The sequence below is a fragment of the Barbus barbus genome (assembly GCF_936440315.1).
Source record: "Barbus barbus genome assembly, chromosome: 26".
In the NCBI taxonomy this organism is placed as follows: Eukaryota; Metazoa; Chordata; class Actinopteri; order Cypriniformes; family Cyprinidae; genus Barbus; species Barbus barbus.
The window spans coordinates 8,693,277-8,712,979 of NC_136754.1; the positions used below are offsets into that span (position 1 = coordinate 8,693,277).

Genomic DNA, 19,703 nt, shown 5'->3' on the forward strand with positions numbered 1-19,703 from the left:
ATCAGGTCTCATTTTCTATGAAGCCTTTTTGGCAATTCTTCAAAACAGTTATGAAATAAAACACACACAAGATGACACACACACACACACACAAGAGTAATGACATTTTAGAAAGCATCTGTTATCCGTTAAAAAAAAAAAACATGGTGCACTAACAAGGGCAGTGGGGCCGGAACATATTCCAGCATAAGACAAAGACCAGTTCGTGTCCAATTACGCCTAAAAGCCGGACCGCTACTAAAGCCCACCGCGGATCTCCGCATGGCCATTATGATGCATGCGTTTCCTTTGTAGACAGATAATTGGAGTAATAAGTGACAGCGGCTAACAGTTTAAAAGCACCTGGAATGTCTGTGAATTGTAAGGCAACTGATCACCTCTCTCTTCACCGCCGCAAAAGAGAGAGAGGAGCCTGAAGATCTACTGTCTTATGAGAAAAAGCGACGGGATGCATAAAAGCTCTAGGAGAAAGGGCTTAAAGGAAGTTATGAAATATCCAGTGACTATTATTCAAACATTACACTCCAAATCAAAGCACTATATTCTAGTGCATGACATAATTGTGTCCGTGCAGCTTCAGCGAGGTACATCGCTCACCGTTTTATGCACTACCTGTGAGTGATGAACTCCGCTGACACATCATCACACCCCATCCTATCAGTGCAGCATATGAGAATTTATAACTTAATAAGTGTAAGTATTAAAGAATAAGTAGGCTGTTTTCATACACGCATTTCTTTCCGTGCTTAAGTGAGGAATGCAGGGACAAATTGGTACGGATCTTTACAAACTTACTACAGCCGCTAAGCTCATAAACAACACTGAGCAAAACATTTCTATTGTATTATGCGATGTTCTGTTTTAAAATGAGGTTATTACGTACCTTAGTGGCTTGTAAACAAAGGTGTGAAACACTTTGAAAGTTTTACCTGGTCATTTTATACCGAGCTAGTACATAATGTACATTCATTCTTGATTTAGTAGGTTGTGATACAAGTCACCAGATCAGATTTTCAATATCAGGCTTGTTCTGTGAGTATTCAACCGGACAGTGAGATTAATAAATCAGAGCTGTTTACATGCAGGGAAATTTGTTAGATTAAAATAATTGTCAGTTTATTATTGACACAACGTGAGCATCTAATATTGAGAAACAAACAATGAAGAGGGCCAGTGAATGCCTGAGGTTTAGGAGGAATTGGCAGCGGTGACATTTCAAAGAATATGAATCATCCTCAGGCTGGGTGATAACAAAAAATGGATGCGCTTCTGAAAGGCGTCCGAGCGTTGGTTGAACAGGAACATTGCATTGGTTACCCCGCCTGAGTTTCTGACTCACTCCATTATTAAAGCCTGTATTTTTTATTGATTCCTAGATCTGAAACTTTTACTGAATCTAATTTTGCTGGTATTTTTTTTTCATAGAACTGGGATATTTATGGTTTATTGTAACTGTGTTGCCACAAAGTCGGAAACACACAAAACCTGCGAATTCGTTATTTCAGGATTCCCACACCTTTTGATCAATCAACTTCTATGACTTTCACAGTCATTTGTGATTATTGGGTTCATTTTAAATCTGGAAAATGTTTGTTTGTTTGTGTTTGTGTTTGTGTGTGTGTGTGTGTGTGTGTGTGTGTGTGTGTGTGTGTGTGTGTGTGTGTGTGTGTGTGTGTAAATACATGTATGTATTATCTAATAATAAATGGATTTATTACAAATCCTTTAAAAATCCAGTAATGGATTTTTGGATTTTTAAAAATAAATTGTATAATTGTATATTCACATGTTATATATTTAACATATTTTCATTTTCTGAGTCTGATTTTAAATGCTTTTTCAAACTGAATTTTCAACCACTATTACTCCACTCTTGAGTGTTATTTTAATATGCTGATTTGGTGGTTAGACAACATATCTTATTATCATCATACCATTGAATATATTCAATATTCTTAATATTTTCACCCAAATATTAATAATATTGAATAGATTATATTCAATATTCTTAATATTTTGGTGAAAACCATTTTTTATGAATACAAAGTTCAAAATAATTGCATTTATTTTCATTATAAATATTTTGTAACATAGTAAAATGTCTTTGCTTTTGGTCAATTTAACACATCTGAATAAAAGTATTAATTTATTAAAAAAAAAAAAAAAATCTGACCCCAAACTTCAAACTGTGATGCATTTAATATATTCATAATAATTTATTTATAACAACATATTTATGAATATATTGTTAACAAATTCATAATATACTTTTGGAATGCAAGTAGAACTGAGATTTTTGGTTTTCAATTAATTACCATTAATCTTTCAGACTTGGAAATCAAAGTTTAAAAATTCCCAGATTTTTGAATGAATTGTAAAAATAAATAAATAAATTATAAACCATATTTTCTCACAGACTATGGGAACCCCTGTGTGTGCATCGGAGTAAATGAGTGTCCAAACAGCAGGGGAGATGCCCATATAGTCTTTTAATGTTATATTGCTGGGGAGAAATAGGACCAATTCTGCACTTCCTGTCTGGGAGGGATCCAGCACTTGGAATATGTGGGGAGAGGAGGAAGCATGGCTCTCTCTCTCTGCTTGTACGCCACCAGAATGCTACTGGCTCTGACTGGCATCAGCTCAAGGTCATTGAGCGCATCTGAAAGACTGGGCTGCAGACAGGACTCGGCCTGGGCTAAAGCTGGCATGCTAAATGACTAGAGATTCGGAGCTATACGCCGTGAGCCGTGCATCTCGCTTACCGGAAGACGAGCTCAGCTGAGGCCACTGCTGCGAGCTATGACTCTTGAGATTCCCCCTGAAGAGGGTGGATATTGATATTTCAAATTCTCCTCTGTGTTGTCAGCGGCCTTGCATTAAGAGTTATCTCTGACAACAGTGAGGGCACAACACAACAGACACAGGGTGCTAAGAACCAGAACTAAGAGTGGAGAGACCACTGCAGTGTCTAAATAGTACAAGAGAGAGAGAAAAGAATTTAAAAAAGTACTAAAATGTACCTATGGTAAATGGTAAATAGGCTAGTCAAAATTTTAAGGAGGAGATTTAAAAATGCTATATCCTCTTTTTTATATCTTTCTCATTAATAGTAAATAGACTTTGTCACCTCATTCTGAATTAGAATTTGGAGGTTGAGGCTGTACAGTACTGTGTCTTTCTGACAGGAATCTCAGATCAGCCTGATTTGAGAAAGGGGATTTAAAAAAAAAAAACACTGGGTGGATTTTTATCATTATAGGATGGATCTGTACACACACTTCCAACACACATTTATGTTCAAACAACAAATTTTGCATCCGATGACCCCTTTAAAAAAAATTGTGTTTTTTGAAAGAAGTCTCTTACACGGTTCTTGTAACCTGGGATAATATTTCACAATATTACTTTACTGTATTTTTCATTAAATAAATGCAGCCTAGGGGAGCACAAGAAATTTCTTTAAAAAACATTTTTTAAAAATCTGAATTATTCCCAATTTCTGACCAAATCCTTATTTTATTTATAGTAAGTATGTATACTTATTTATTAAATATAAATATTGCAACATTCTTTAAAGTAGCTAAGCATATCTATAAAATAACATAACATAACATAGCATATAACATAACATAACATAACAGTCATTTAATACTATGTCTCAATGGACCATGGTATTGCCATCCATAACTATACCTTAGTAGCACTACAGTACTTGTTTGTAAGGTAAGAAACAGAGTTTATGGAAACAGAAGAGGCAGAGAGAGAAGAGGGAGACAGAATATAATAGGACTGGTGCATAGAATGTGGTCTGGCTGTCAGCACTTGTTTTGAGTCTTGCTCAGATTTGTATTTGGACCGGGTCCTTTTCTGCCAAAGGAAGTGCTTATCATCCTCTGTTCTGAAAAAAAAAAAGTCCTCAAGCACTGAGCGCCGGCTTTGAAAATCTGCCTGAATAAGCTACCTGACAGCAGGCTGAGAAAATGCATGTACCAAACCTCGTGAATTGCTACAAAACTTGGAACTTTGTGTTCTTTGACTGTTGATAACATTTGGACTGGATATTTTGCTGCCGGTGGTGGCAAAATCTTGGACAAGACACCTAAAACTCTCCAGAAACTTTGACAACATTTTTTACCTGCACTGAATTTCTAATTTTCACATATTAAGAGGCTAAAGCACATTTTCTTTCTTCAAACAGACTGCATGGAGTTCTCAGTTATTCTTCACAGAACTATGAACTTGAACTATGAAAAAAAAAAAAACAGAATTACACATTTTATGCCCATAAAAATTCACTGTCCATGTACTAGTGTACTAGTGTGGACATGGACTGAGACGTTGCGGAAATCTCCTCTGAAAAGATGTGAGATTATCGAAGTGCTTTTCCTCAGGCGAAGCTAGAGACTTAAGCGAAAGTCTTGGTTTGGTCTCCATTTTATCTCTTGCTGTCTGGAAGAAATAACTGTAATACTTTGGAAGAGCTGCACAAGTGCACACACAGTCCTCAAGCAGCTGTCAGTGAAGCATGTATGAAAAGAAGGTTTATCCACCGTTCTGAAATCCAGAGTAGAGAAAACCAAGAGTTTTTAAGAGTGATGTGAGCAGGGCAGCCAAACAAACAGTAAAAATAAACACACACAAATTGAGCTGACCCTGCAGAATTCTCTATTCCGCTGATAGGGGTAAAAATAATGCTAGCAAAAACGAAACAAACTAAACCATTTTTTTCCCCTGATGCCTGGTCCCCTCAGTTTTATCTGTTTGTAAGATAGTAGGGGATGTTGGCAAAAACGAAGCAAAATGCAAACGATCTGATGCAATCAATTACTCATCCCATGTAAAACAACCACAAACTTAATTTATTAGAGATTAAGTTGCTCTTCCACAGGGGGGACGCTCTCTTGGTGCAGGAAAGATGCACTGCCGTGGCGAGACGAGGAGGAGAGGCATACGGTTGGAAAGGCAGGGGGTAAGACAGCGAGATATGGCAACAGGACGACTGAGGAGGAGGAAGTCGACTTCTCAACCCAGCGTGTAGTTGAGGGGGCATGGGGCTTCGATGGCATTGTGGTTACGCTTGAGCGCGGCCCACAGCAGGAAGCACTCACTGGAGAGCCCAGTAAGACATCAAAACAGAGTGAAATATGCTGAAGAGGACGTCCAAACGCCACTGTCGCAGAGAGATAACACGGACATATGCATACACCAACAGAGCCACTCTTTTTCAGACAAAACAAACAGACTTCAGTCACTCTGAGATATTTCTACTGCAAGTCACAATTTACAAACCCAGAGGAAAAGTTTTTTGCTCAGAAGTTGCTCTTTGTCATTTGCTATTTCAGATGCTTTTACATTCCTTAGGAGAATACCCTACTTTCGGGTGAATTTGATGAGAAATACTTGTATTCATCTTGAAAAATGAACTCTTGAGTCTTGACTGAAGAATTTGGCATTTTTATCAAATTTGAGGCATTAAGGAGGAGACATTGCAGAGGAGACAAAATCTAATTCCAAGTAAAAAGGCTGAAAAGCACATTTTGGTGGACATCTCACCGTTTTCAAAAATTAACAATTGCGGTATGGGAAAATGTTACTTTTGTGGCTGTTTGCCACAAATACACAAGAGATGGCCTGTGCTGAAAATAGGTCAAATAGTTCCTGCTCTCCGGAACCAGGTAGAATTAGGAAGAGGAGGAAGAGAGGAGAGAGAAAGAGATGGCCAGAGATAGAAAGAAACAGGATAAAGCAAAAGAGAAGGAGAGAGAGAGAGAGAGTTTTCTTCAGAAAAGTCTGACAAAAGAGAAAGTCAGACACAAGAAGAAAGCAAAGGAGTGAAAAACAAGAGAAGAGAAGATGTGAGAAGGTGCTAAAAGAGAAGAGGTTCGAGAAGATGCGAGAAGAGGTGCAACAAGGTGTGAGAAGAGATGCAAAATGATTTAAGAGAAGAAAAAAAAGATGTGAAAAGACAAGAGGTACAAGAAGAAAGATGTGAGAAGATAGGAGATGCAAAAAGAGGAGATGTGAGAAGAAGCAAGAAGGTAAGAGATACCAGAAGATTAGCAGAATAGACAAGAAGAGACAAGGACAAACAAGGACGCAAACAGAAAGAGACGAAATTAGACAAGAAGATATGAAAATTACGTGAAAATGAGAAGAGATGAAGATGAGATGAGAATAAGACACAATGATAGTACCATAGGTTTTTTTTAAACTACCTTACCATACCTTGTAAATTCCTTGATATATAAAAATGATAATCAAACAGTACCAAAGTATGCACCCTGATATACCATCAGTTCACCATAGTACCACCACAACACTTATTCGAAAGTGGAAGAGAGGAAAGGAGGAGGAGGAGACTGGACTGCCTCACTTGCATTCATCTGGGAGCCTCGCGCGCACTGGCACAGGTGTTCAGACAGGGACAATTCAGCTCCAAACATGAGTAATGAGCACTCAGGGGGAGTGTGTGCAGGTACACAACACTCGCACACACACACAAGCACCGAGACGGCAACACACCTGTGTTGTTTCATGCTTCTGTTCTCTTGGTGCGGTGCTGGCTAGATCCCTGCAGGTTCACCCTGGGCTAAGGCAGCCCTTGTATATTTACCAAAACAGCAAGACTGAGCCGGAATCAGTCGGATTAGATTTCTAAAACTTTCATGAAACCTCTAGTAACCACGACCTTGTTTTAAGGTTGTTCTACACAGCTCTTTTTAGTGTAAATGGCAAAAAAGATGAAGAAGATGAGCCGGCCAGCACGAAAACATTGCGGTCCTGTGGACAGCAGTGAGGAAATAAAGGGCACCTGCAATTGTCTGTGTGATCCGAAAGAGAAAGGCGAGGCGACAGATTGCTCCCAAATCCAATTAGGCCTGTGCTCCTTTTCCCCGCGAGCCTAGCGCACAGTGCTCTTGCTGAGAGGGTAGAGAGAAGGCGGAGGAAAGGGGGTTTTGGAGAGATAATGACTCAGACTGGAGAAAGACAGGAGAGTTAGAGAGCGGCTCTGTGTCAGCACCGAAAACCTTCACGCCTAGCAGCCCTGAAAACCCTCTTCAACGCCTACAAGAGGAGCAGCTGGCTTCAAGTTTGGTCAGCACAAAAGCCAGGATCACTCTGGCTTTTAAACAGACAAAGTGAGAACTAGAAGGAGCAAAGCGCACCTATCAAAGGCCTTTACAACATCGCTACGCTAGCTAAGATGGACCATGTTTGGATCCAGAGAGTCAACAGCTAAGTGAGTACCACTGACGTGAATGGGAATGGGAATGCTAACGCTAACGCAACATTAGATTACACAGATTTTTTCAGATAGAGAAATGGTTTAAAACATGACAAAAGGGAAGTAAACACTGTAACCAACAGCGTACCGACATAACTTTGTGCACTGGGAATAATATTTTCTCAAATAAAGTTTGCAGTGTTGTCAAAATAAAAGTCCCACTTTCAACATGTATTAGCCAGTGCCACTAATTTAAAATATAATCGGCCTTGGCGACATATCAGTCGAGCACTAGTTCCCATCTGGGTTGTTATCTAATCCAGTCTTCTCCCCTTTTTTTCTTCTCCCTGTTTGCCACTGTACTGTTAAATATAAGTGTATTATTTATTTGGTCTTAATGTTTACATGAGCATTTCACACTCCAAAGTTATTTGCTCACGGGTCGTTGAGTCGAAAACAGAATAGTGTTGCTCATTAAATTTCTTTAATGTTCCAGCATGAATATTAATGTCTATCTGTCCTTTCAGTGCAGATATGTAATAAGTCAAAATAAGTCCAAATAAATGGTCAGTGTCTCACTTCAACAGTGTGAAAAAAACCTGTAAGGTCAGCCATAACTCAAGCCTGGCATCTATGAGGGGTCCAGAGGATTCATGGATTCACTCTCTATATTTCACTAACAGATCATCGGCTTCTGTTAGGATGTCATTCTGAGTGACTTACAATCCTTTGGCCAAGCCCTGGGCTTCACTCAAATGCTTTAGATTTTTTCCCTCTCTCAATTTTAGCTCTTGTTTTCCACAAGGACACTGAGAATTTGTTGTAGTGGTCAGAAGAGAAGCAAAACATCGCATTTCGCACAGCATTTCATTTTTATATATATGAGTTCAGATGCAAAAGCCTCCAAGTACGTCTGATGTTTTTCATTAAAATTATCATTTCCTTCTGGCTACTATGTATAGGTTTCTATGTAAGTACTGGTACTTCTGAATGGGTTGAGGCTGGGATTTAGAGCATTTTAAGTGAAAGTGCTTGATGAACAAATACTATGTGTGGAGAGCATTCACGCAGTATCGTTATCTCATTTTTGACCATATATCAGGACATTGCCCCATGTCCCCACTTTTCAAAACGCTTATAAATCGTAGAGAGTGAGTTTTTTGGGGGGAAAGCAAAATGCAACAGTCTCCTGTGAGGGCTAAGTTTAGGTGTAGGGCAATAGCACATACAGTTTGTACAGTATAAAAACCATTACGCCTATGGGAAGTCCCCACTTTTCACAAAAACAAACGTGTGTGTGTGTGTGTGTGTGTGTGTGTGCGCGCATACATGCATGCATATATATATATATATATATATATATATATATATATATATATATACACACACACACACACACACACACACACACACACACACACACACACATACATACATGCACATACACACACACAAACACATTGCCATCCCCATGACAAAGGAAGCCATTGAAGCCATTCATTGTAGCCATTTCTCAATTGCCTATTCGCATCAAACAGCACAAGTCGTTTATCACTCACTAGCCAGTCTCTCTGTGTCTCGTCATCAGTAAAATGCCACGTCTCACAAAAACATCAAAAACAATTTAGATTTTGAGGTTTGATTGAGTTACAATGAGGTAAAACTGGTTATAAAACAGACAACTAATGACAGCATTTCTTTAGCAGACTGTAGAGACAGTCTCTTGATTTGCTCACATTGATGACAGATAAGACAAACATTCTCACATTGCAAATTAAATCGAAATAATTATTAAATTACTAAAAACAACCATCCAGCTGAACAGTAATTGTCTTATTTACTTCTCAAATAAGACGTTTACAGGTCAGTTTCACTTGCATTTGGCACTTAGTGCGTGTTCATTTTTGAACCCTGTCTGAGATCTTTCAACAAATCCCCTTATTACTCCTACATAAACCGCCACACAGTAAATGCATAACATCAAAACACACACATACACACAAAAAAAGAACAAAGAGCATGATGGTGAGAGAGAATGAGGCTGAGGTTGTTAGTGGAAGTTCTGAGGCCAGGTGACTGATAGTGCCATTTTCAACTCGGATGCTGAGAATCTTCCCAATTTTTTCCTTTTATCTTCTCCATCCATATCTTCCTCTTTTTTTCTTCTATCTTACGAAAGAGCCCATATTTTAACGGACATACTTAAAGCAAATCAAGTGTATCACTGCAGGCGAGAAGGAAAGATAATGCCTTTGACTGCAGGACGCACCATGAAAATTAATAACTGCTTCCACTTCCTCAGTTCTCACAGGGCGGCACCGTCCGCCACTGAAGTGGGACAGCTCGCGGCCAGCATCCGACTCCACAGGAAATCAAGCACTGAGGAAAGAGACGTATAGTATACAACCTACAAATACACCCCAAAAACACCCATTTGCTCTCTGCTTGTGCCTTTGTAGCATTTTCATTCCTGCAGCAGTGGCGAGAGGCCCGTGGCATGCGCTATTGATTTCAGCTTCAGTCAGCACAGTCATATGACAGGCGCCACACATATGAAAACACTTAGACGGATAGTGGCTGTCTCTTTTTCATCTCTCTTTGTGCCAGTGTGCACTCTCTCACTCTCTCTCCTAGAGCCAACAACACAAACACAGTCACACTCATTTATTGAAACAGAGAGATGTCGCACCTGCATTAATATTTTACGCTGATGTGTGCAGATCCTGGCTGTAATTAAAACTACCCAGCAAAGTGAATTCACATTATCTCTGTTTGAGTCCCAACAGTCACCACGTGTGTTTGCACAAGCGAGAGAAAAGATCAGGAGCCGTGTGCCCCAACGCTGCGCTTTTCCACCTGGGAGGAAAGAGGGGGCGGAACCGCAGCTGCTCCTATCTAAAACAAACACCTGCAGTTTGACAGCCTGGGTGTCTCCTGCACCCGTGGAACATTAACATCCTCCTAACTCATTTATGAGCCAAAGATAAAACTCCAAGCCTTCTCGGAGCATCCAAACAACACAAAGGGCAGCACCTGCGTCTTGCATTTCCTCAGCGTGTAACAAGAATATCCACCAACCGCTCAATTAAAATAGGCTCTGCTGGTATCAGATCGGCACGTGTTCGATCCTACCCAGACGAGCAGAGGGGATCAAATGCCCACGAGTTACGTAAGAGTTAGTCTGCAGGGTAGAAATTGCTGTTTTTCTTTCACTGACAGCTGGAAGAAACAAAAAAGGCAATATCAATAAAAGCATCAAATTTAGCCATATTCTCCACTGCAGCCTAACCACGCAAACAGTGACATAACTTCTTAAGGAAATGCTTTGGGGGAAAGTGGAAAGTGAAAGTGAAAGCTGCCTTCCTCTGTTTCCATTCAACGCTTGTTCCCTATAAACACAATGGCATAAAAAAAAAACGAAGAAGCATGCCATAAACATGTCTGCAGCAAGTATCAGGCCAGATTCTTGAAGACTCATCTAAGCATGGCCTTGCTGATCTAGACCTTCACAGTGGAGTCTTGGCAGTGCTCTCTACCTGGCTCAGAGTTCTATTAAGGCCGCTGATTGGCCCTCTCTTTCGGTCGTCCTGTCACCACAGAAGGTCAGACAAAGTATTTCCACAGATCAAGCCGGAAAGATGACATGTACGCTGCTTCTTTCCAAGATGGCGAGCGAGCTTGCAGCGTGATCCAATCATGGCAGGGTCATCAGACAATGACTTTACTCCAAGTTGCACAAATGGCAAGCTGGCTGAAACAAGGTTTAGAGTCCACTTCAATGAAACATGGAGTATGGACTTGCCCTACAGCGGCAAAAGGTCAGAGCAACATATACTGGGGAGATGTTGCCCTTAAAAAGATGCTATGGTAAGGTGTACCTAAAGGAGGACAGGAATGAGTTATGTTTGCTGCTTCCATGCAGTTAGCTTCTTTTCAGCACAGCACAAAACCCGAGGTCAGTGAGTGACATTGCTGCAAGGCCTACACAATAAGTCTTGCTTAATAATAGCGTGGCATGGATGTTTCAGAAACTTCTCTGGGTTTTCAAAACATTGGCTGAGAATGTTTGGAAAGATGGAGGACAGGATTCCAACACGATGCTTTCTGACTATGCTACATTCAATCTCTCGCCCAGAGAGGCGGGTTCTGTCTTGCGGTCTACTGGAAGTAATCCATCTTGTAGCGCCCCATTGTAAACACTGTGATTACATCCATTCACTCGCATTCACTTCTAAAGAAAGACATGCATCGTACAAGGGAACAGTCACGATCCATCGCTCGGTAACATATGGCCAGGCATACGCCTACACACGCTCGTGCCCAATCACCATGAGCTCCCTGTTCACCCAATAGCCAGTTGTCAGCTTGCCGGCACCCAGCACAGGCAATTAGAAGGAAAGCTGGAGGACAACGTCCCAGAATCCCTCTCTCTCTCTGGAGCTGGAGCAATTTAATTGAGACTGAATCTCAGGGACTAGCCCACTTCTCGAAGACGGTCAGCAAATACGAGCAGGGTCCCAAAGCTCCGCCACCAGCACCAGGCTCACAACCCCAAGCAATCAGCCACAATGAGAAGAGAAAATACACTATTAGTGGGCGGCAGCATGGATTTATTACTATGACTTGCATGTATAAGTTAAAGGGATAGTTCACAGTTCTGTCCTCATTTACTCTGCCATTCCGAACCTGCTTGAATTTCTGTCTTCTGTGGAACACAAAAGAAGATTCTAAAGCCTGTTTTTGTCCTAAATATGGACACAAAAAAGGCATTTTTTTCAAAAAAATCTACTATTGTGTTCCAGAAGTAAGACATATGTTGCATCTGTTTGGAATGACATTAGGATGAGTAAATGATGACAAAATCTTATTTTGCGGGGTTACTAATGTGTGCATACTTGTTCTGAACTTCATAATTCAGAAATGCATCCGAGCAGAACTACAGCTGTGCGAGTGTGTGCGCGTGGAAGAGCATCCAGTGTTATTCCTGTGCAGATTGGCCAGAGCTGACCCCTGGGAGAGACTGGTGCCATCTGACCAGCTGGCGAGAGAGCGCCACTGACAGGGCCCATCTTACCTCCAAATGCAGCTCTTTCCTGTCATCTCCTCCCTTTCTTTTTCCCTCATCCCTCCCTGCAGCTCATCACACCGCCGCTAATGATGCATGCTGGGTAATTAACATTTAAATTAAGTTGAGCATTTGCATGGCATTCTGGCTTGAAGATTGGCATGCTCCTTGAGAAGCCACATCGAGGCAAAAAAAAAAAAAAGAAAGCTGGATCTCGCGAAACAAAAGATTAAGACAGATCTAACAGCTGTGGTCCACTTAGCGAAGTGTTTTCAAAGTTCCGCTTTGCTCCCTGAACAACGGCAGCGATGCAAAAAAAGAGAATGCCTTTGCTTTCCCCCAAGCTTGATGTTCTTAGGTCGCAGCACGAAATCCTAAGTTATGCATCTTTTCCAGATCAGCAACCCAATTTATTTAGCTCTGGGATAACGCTGTGCTTTCTCTGAAAAGGCCAGCATAAATCTCAGCCAGCTTTTACAGATCTACCCTTATTTGTCACTGCTGTCTTTCTGCTTTATCCTTTTCTTGTGTTCTCCAGCATGCTGAAGCTAAACTCAGAATCTCTTTTTTTCTCTTTAAGACTTAAGTTTTAGAAATACTCTCTGATTCTCAGACACAATAATATACAATATCAAAACAAGCTGATTGGTAATAAAAGCAGTCAAGGTCTACATATTACGAAATCCAGCGCAGCACACTAACTAGGCCAAGGCCGTTGCTTTGGTTCCCAAACACACACGTACTGACAAAATGTATACTGTGAATACGCAAACATACAAGTAAAGACAGTACAAGCAACCTTGTGTGCAGATTGAGATTCCCAAAGCATGAATAGTGTAATTCAACTCATTCTGTGATGTACTGACACTGACATTGTAATATGGTGATGTGATTACATCGAAAATAAACTGTTTTGCACTCAGAGATAAGCCAGACCGCTAGTGAATTCAATGCTACAATAGCATTCTGATGTAATTTTGATGAAATCCCTCTTTTTTGGAGCAGCAGAGTTTTGAAGGCAATCTGCCAGACATATCACAAGGTTTGGAAGGTTTTCAAATGTCATATCATACCTATGAAAGTGTTGAGTCATAATGTGGACGGCTTAGATTTAATGATTGGTTTATATTTGCAATTCTGCCTCATATTTCTATTATATTCCTGCTCTTCAAATGCCATACTCACCTTGTGCAGCTCTACATGCATAAAGGAGTTTCATTTTCCAACTTGTTTTTTCCTTTGCGTTAAAAATTTTATGGAGTGCTAGAATCCAGAAAATTGATATGCAAATATTCAAGGTTCCGATTCCCTGATTTGCCAATCTGTTACACTGAAAGAGCCCAATCTCAAGCAAGGAGTTACTTCTAAGGAAAGTAAATCAGGGCACGCAGGTAGGCCTACTGACAGATATTCCACTTGTACGCTAACGAATAATTGAACTGTTCCATATTCATCAATGCCCCAGAGACACAATTAGATCTCTTATCTCAATGTTTGTGTTCCTGCAAACACATTAGCAGCTTTTTCCATGGGACTGAAGGAAAAATCCTGCGTTATGCACTAGAAGTGTGAAGGACTACACAGCCATTGAACACCTCATTGAGCCTTATGGAAAAGATTAAGAAATGCAGCTACTACGAGCATCTTACATTAAACTAATCAAGCAGATAGATCACTAGAAATGTACCATAAAGGTCAATGAAATATTGATGAGGGGAAATTGCTATATTGAGACTCGTGCTTGGAAAAAAATCACAGGCTCTGTTATAGTTTAGTAATTTAGCAAAGCATCACTATTATTTTTATTCATCCAGAACTACAGCACATAACTCACTGTGCTACTGTTTGAGCTAAAGCCGTGAATGAAAGCTTTTTGAGGACAAGTGATCTATGGCTTTTATTAAAGATTGGATGTACTATGTACAGTATGCCTGCCTGGTGACAAAACGGCTAAAAAAATCCCTGAGACTTAAATTGAAAAGGAGGCAGAGGGTTCATACATCCATATCAAAATGTCAGAGAAACCTGAGGGAGACTCAGACCAGCAAGAAAACATTCAGAAATACCATAGACACACCCTAGCAACCAGCCAGAATACCTTATCAACCAAAGAGAAACATGCCCTTACAAAATCTCTTCTTGGGCCCCTATAAAGCACCTGCCATCTCAAAACTCCAAATATTATAAAAACATGCAGGCAGGTTCTTTATACTTACCATGCACAATTTCAAGAAATCTAGGAAAATTATTCTTATTACAACAAAAACATCCAGATTTATATAGTAATCACTTCTTAAACAGATGCAACACCCATTGCCTTGCGCAGCAGACACTTGTGATTTCATTTAGGTGTCCTAAAAGTAGGGTCATTATGCGTGTTAAAATAGTGATGGAACAAATAAAAGAAAGCTGGAAAACCAAAAACAAGCTATCAGCTCTTAATGGATGAATCTGTACTCGATAAAGGAAGATTCATTGCCAACCTGAAATGACACTCTCTGCCTTAATTGCCAGTCTGCATGATCCAATCTGACTGTAATTTATCACATATCATCTAAAGCACTAACAAATAACTGAGCTGCTCCATATTCATCACTGCCCCAGAGACACAATTAGATCTCTTATCTCGATGTTTGTGCTCCCAAAACACATTAAAAGCTCTCTTTTTTCAATGGGAGCAATGGAAAATCTAATGCTTTATGCTCTTGAAGACTTATACACCAAGCAGTCATTGAACAGAACAGATAAGATCAGTAGAAATGCGCCTTAAAGGTCAATGAAATATTAATGAAGGAAAATAGCTATATTACGGCTCATTTTGAGAAACCGTAAATGCATGATTGACAGTCTTTATTGTTCCTATAGAAATGAAAACATTCAAAATTGTTCCAAAGATGCAGATGATCTCGTTGAAGTGTCCCAAATAAAGGTTTATCGTTAAGAAAACGGGGGAAAGAAACACAAACTTGTACTAAGGACATACGCGTTGCCAACCAGATTCAAGACACTCTCAGACTGTCACTGACGCTGTGAATTCTGCAAACTGATAGTAATTGATAACATAAGATCCTAGACACTGATCTAAGTGACAGACCGCTCCAGGCGGTGACATTCCAAGTTGTCCGATCTGCCTTACCTTTCCCAGCCAGGATGCCGCACTGACCGGAGAGCACCAGGAAAAGCATCGCTGTTATCACGCACATCTTCATGATGAGCCCAACACTTCGACCAGAACGCGATGACCTAATTCTTCCTCTGTTAATCTGAAAAAACACCACTCTCTGGCTTTATCTGTCCTTGAACGACGGTGAACTGAAGCCTCGCTAGTGAACTCCCAGCAGCGCGAGACGCGGTCCGAGCGCACAAGGTAACGCGGTCTGTGTGTCTGCGCGTTGCGCGAGTTAAACCCCCAGGATCTAGCTGCTACGTCACTCCCCGAGCAATTAATCTTCACCTATGATAAGGCTTTTATTTACGCCCTTTCTAAATGCTATTCTGCTAAATGTTTCATTTGATATTTTCATGTTTTGAATGTGAGATTAGGAATCGATTTACATTTGTGTTGCTGGTCGTCTTTGAACTTCTTCCTTCTTTTTATTTTCTTTCCTTCTTTTTATTTTCTCAGCTTTGGAAGCCTAGTATAAATACACAGTATGATTTTGTCCAAACATCCTTCTCATTTATTATTGATATTATCATTATCTTAATCTAGTGACAAGACTTCTCCCAAGGTGGGGCAGCTGATGTCCTGTGCCTTCTGGGCACATTAAAAATTAATAACAATAACAAAAACAGCAGTGCTCGGGATTTTTCTTTATGCTTCATAATCATGTTTGCATTTCATTGCCTATGATAAGATTATGACAAAATGTTCAAAAGCCGTTATAAATCCTATAATGTACAAAATATTCATATACAGTCAAAAAAATCTTTCAAAAAAGTTATTCAGCTGTATAATTATGGTGGTTATCAGTATTTTTAGGAATACACACAAGCTAATTGAAGTATTTCTAGTATTTTGGTGTAACCGGACATCAAAGGCTACAAACCAAAGTTGTAAAATTCTCATGCTGTTTGTTCATGCTTGGAATTTAACAGAATTTCTTATGTGATGTTGCGTTTTGAAAAGTCACACTGATTTGAAATGCAGTTTTTTGCGGGGGGTTTTGAGCTGCGGTAACCCATTTTCAGTAAGTCCAATTTCAATCCATATTAATTTCCTTTTTTCATGGTTGTCCCTGAAAATTACCTCTCAGTTTCCTACCATGCATTACCACATGTGTACTAAATCCTCACTTTCCTGTAAAAATAGAGTGTATTCTGAAGATCAAACATTTTCATTTCTGATGGAGGCTCATGCCCTACCTAAGATTTCCCCTCAGGTGAAGTGAGATTTGTCAGCTGAGGTAAAAAAGAGTGTGTGGACTGTAGACTTCCCATGTGCCCAGGTTGACTAGGAAAGTTTTAATGAGCGTTCAGCCATGAACTGAAGGTCTTCTCATTTCCACCTACTCTCTTGAGAGCACTACATAGGTTCAATTCAAGATATCCAAACACTGTAAATAACAAATTACTGTTTTCAAACTTTTAAAATGTATGTAAATAATGTAGATTTTGGAAAGTACGATATAGTAAATGCAGAGAATGTAATTATGCATTGATTAAGAGCTGTTATAGACTGCTTTATGTAAATAAGGCAATGCAATTATTTAGCAGGATGTAAATTATAAATGCCTGTAAAAGTCCATCTTTAAGATGCAGTTTCATCACAATGGAGAAAGAAAACTTTGTGAAATCCATTTAAAATTCTAACCCACCACCCATTCTTTCGCTCATTTTATTTCCTATTTTTTCTTAGTTAAATGTCAATTTCGCAGAAGCCCGGGGGAATTTCTGATAATCGTTTTAGTTGCTTGAAAAAAATTAGGTGGTTTAAAATGCCATATTATTTCCCCAGTTTTCCTGAAACCTAATTTACCTACACAGCTGATAGATTGGAAAAACCATTTGCACTCATTCATTCCAATTGTTTGGCTTGTTGCATTTCAGGGGATGCATTCTGTTGAGTAAATTTGCTCTAGGTGAAAGCTTCTTCACTCTTTTATCAACACATCTGCAAGTCTAAACATCCAACGTAGAGCAGACATGAGAGGAAAGAGCTGAGCTCTCTGTGAGAGGAACCTGCTTGTGCTGATGCTTGAAGCAGGTTAGCTGCCAGTGTATTATAGATGATACAGTCTTGATGAGGTTTTGCAGAGATCCACCTTTTCGGATTGCAATCTTTAATTACTCCACTAGCAGGATTTTAATGCATCAACAGAAGCAACAACACTGTATGGTCACTTTGTGTACTGTTCTGTTCAAAGCTTTGTTTTTAGAGCGATAAGGCCAGCACCAGCCATGGAGATTATGCCATTAATAACATGTGGCTTTAAAAAATTGCAGACAGGTATAAGGTAAAACTTGAACTTTTTCAATGAGCTAAATGTGGAGAGTATTCAACTTCACTGATAAGGTTTCTTAATTCTCATTCTTATTATTTGCCTGTATGTTCAGTACTACCAAACATGCTAAGAGTTTTACTCGTAATGTTGATCATTATATCCATATATGATATAGCCTACACACACAGCATTTCAAAATACAAAGTTAATACTGGATTACTTACAGAAGACACAATATTGCCAGCTACTTTGAAAGCGTTTCTCTTCAAACAAATGTGTTTCCTTCCTGAATATGCAAACGAATGAAGGAATCTGCTGAATAAACGATTGAATGACTCATCCCTGCATTTCGTTGCAATATAAATCGGTTGAATACGAGTCAATGATTCACTCACAAAGACAATCGCTTGTCGCCTTGTAACTGCACGATGTAACTGCAGATCACTGAAAAATTCCCATCACTTACACAGACTGGCAATGTGTTCTGAACTTGATCATTTTAGTAATATATATATATATGCAATGATAATATTTATTGATATTTTGAAAAAGCTTTTATTTGTAGGCTATATTTTCATGTTTTATGTGCTTTTGTAATTTCCATTATCTTTTTTCTTTTTTTTTAATTATTATTCTTTTTTATTATTATTATTATTATTTTTTTTTGTAATTTCCACACTTCAGCATAAACCTGTTCAAGTTTTTTTTTTCAGTTGATTGCCAAGGCAACATTTCCTATTTTTGTTTAGGTTTTTATATGTTTTCATCTATTTTTATTTTTATTTAAGTTTAGTTAACAATTAACAGTTAACAATAGCAACACTGGCCTGGAAAACACAAACACAGCAGACAAGGTCGTTATATAGTGACAAATCACAGCGCAGTCGCACGCTGCTTAACTAATCAGATGCAAAGACTGAAATTATTTGTTGTATAAAAATCTAAATACATGTACATAAGTTTACATCAATATTTCATGTCACTTGACACAAAGATTAATATCTGTTTTCAGTAATGCTATTAAATTTTTGTGTCTTATCGCCCACATCTCTCTCCAGTCTTGTAATATTCTACAGACATCGCTGTAATATGTCTTAGCTGTGTCTTTTGCTATTATGGACCTCTCTAAATAATTAATTCCAATTCTATTTCAAATCTGTATGAACTGAAAAAGTCTGAACTCCTCTTTTGCAGGGATTACTCATTTAGGATCCACCACGGAGGTGATGCATCATCCACAGATATTACATTTTTTATTTGCTTTATGTGTTTTTCACTGCCTCGGTTAGACTCTGAATCCATCATTTGCTCATGGAGTCAATCTTTTCAGCACCTTGGAGAGTTCTCAGTATCTGTGGCAGTACTCCCTGCCTCCCAAGAGGGGTCACCCTAGAGTCATTTGCGTTTAATTACTGCCTAGAAACTACTTGGGATCACCTTGCAAAAAAAAAAAAAACATTCCTTTGAATGGCAGTCTTACACTCTTAAAAAGAATGTTGCTAAAAAATACCAGATTAGGGTTATTTGGCTTCTAAAGAAAGCAGAAAGAACCATACCTTTTTAATTATAGTTTATTTTCATTAATACTCTTTTTTTTACATATTATTAAACATATTAATATTGTAATTTTAATTATTAATATTGCTTGGTTTTATCATCTTGAAGGCTACACTCTTAAAAATAAAGGTGCTTCACGATGTCATAGAAGAACCTTCTGTGTCTAAATGGTTCCATAAAGAACCTTTAACATCTTTCAGTTTCACAAAAGGTTCTTTGTAGCGAAAGAAGGTTCTTCAGATTATAGAAAGGTAAGAAAGAGATGGTTCTTTAAAGAACCTTTGACTGAATGATTTTTTGTGGAACCAAAAACGGTTCTTCTATGGCATCACTGTGAAAAACCTTTTAAGCACCTTTAGTACAACCCTAATATACATTTTTTAAGATTGTATATTAGGGTTGTGTCCCC

General features: G+C 39.0%; 1 protein-coding gene across 1 annotated transcript in view; it reads right to left on the minus strand.

Moving 5' to 3' along the window:
- Nucleotides 1-15,696, minus strand: part of clstn2a (calsyntenin 2a) — a 213,596-nt gene extending 197,900 nt beyond the window's left edge. Inside the window, exon 1 of the mRNA XM_079380083.1 lies at nt 15,430-15,696. Coding sequence (XP_079236209.1) covers nt 15,430-15,502 — 73 coding nt within the window. The 5' untranslated portion in view covers nt 15,503-15,696. The remainder of the gene's footprint in view (nt 1-15,429) is intronic.
- Between the last annotated feature and the right edge of the window lie 4,007 nt (nt 15,697-19,703).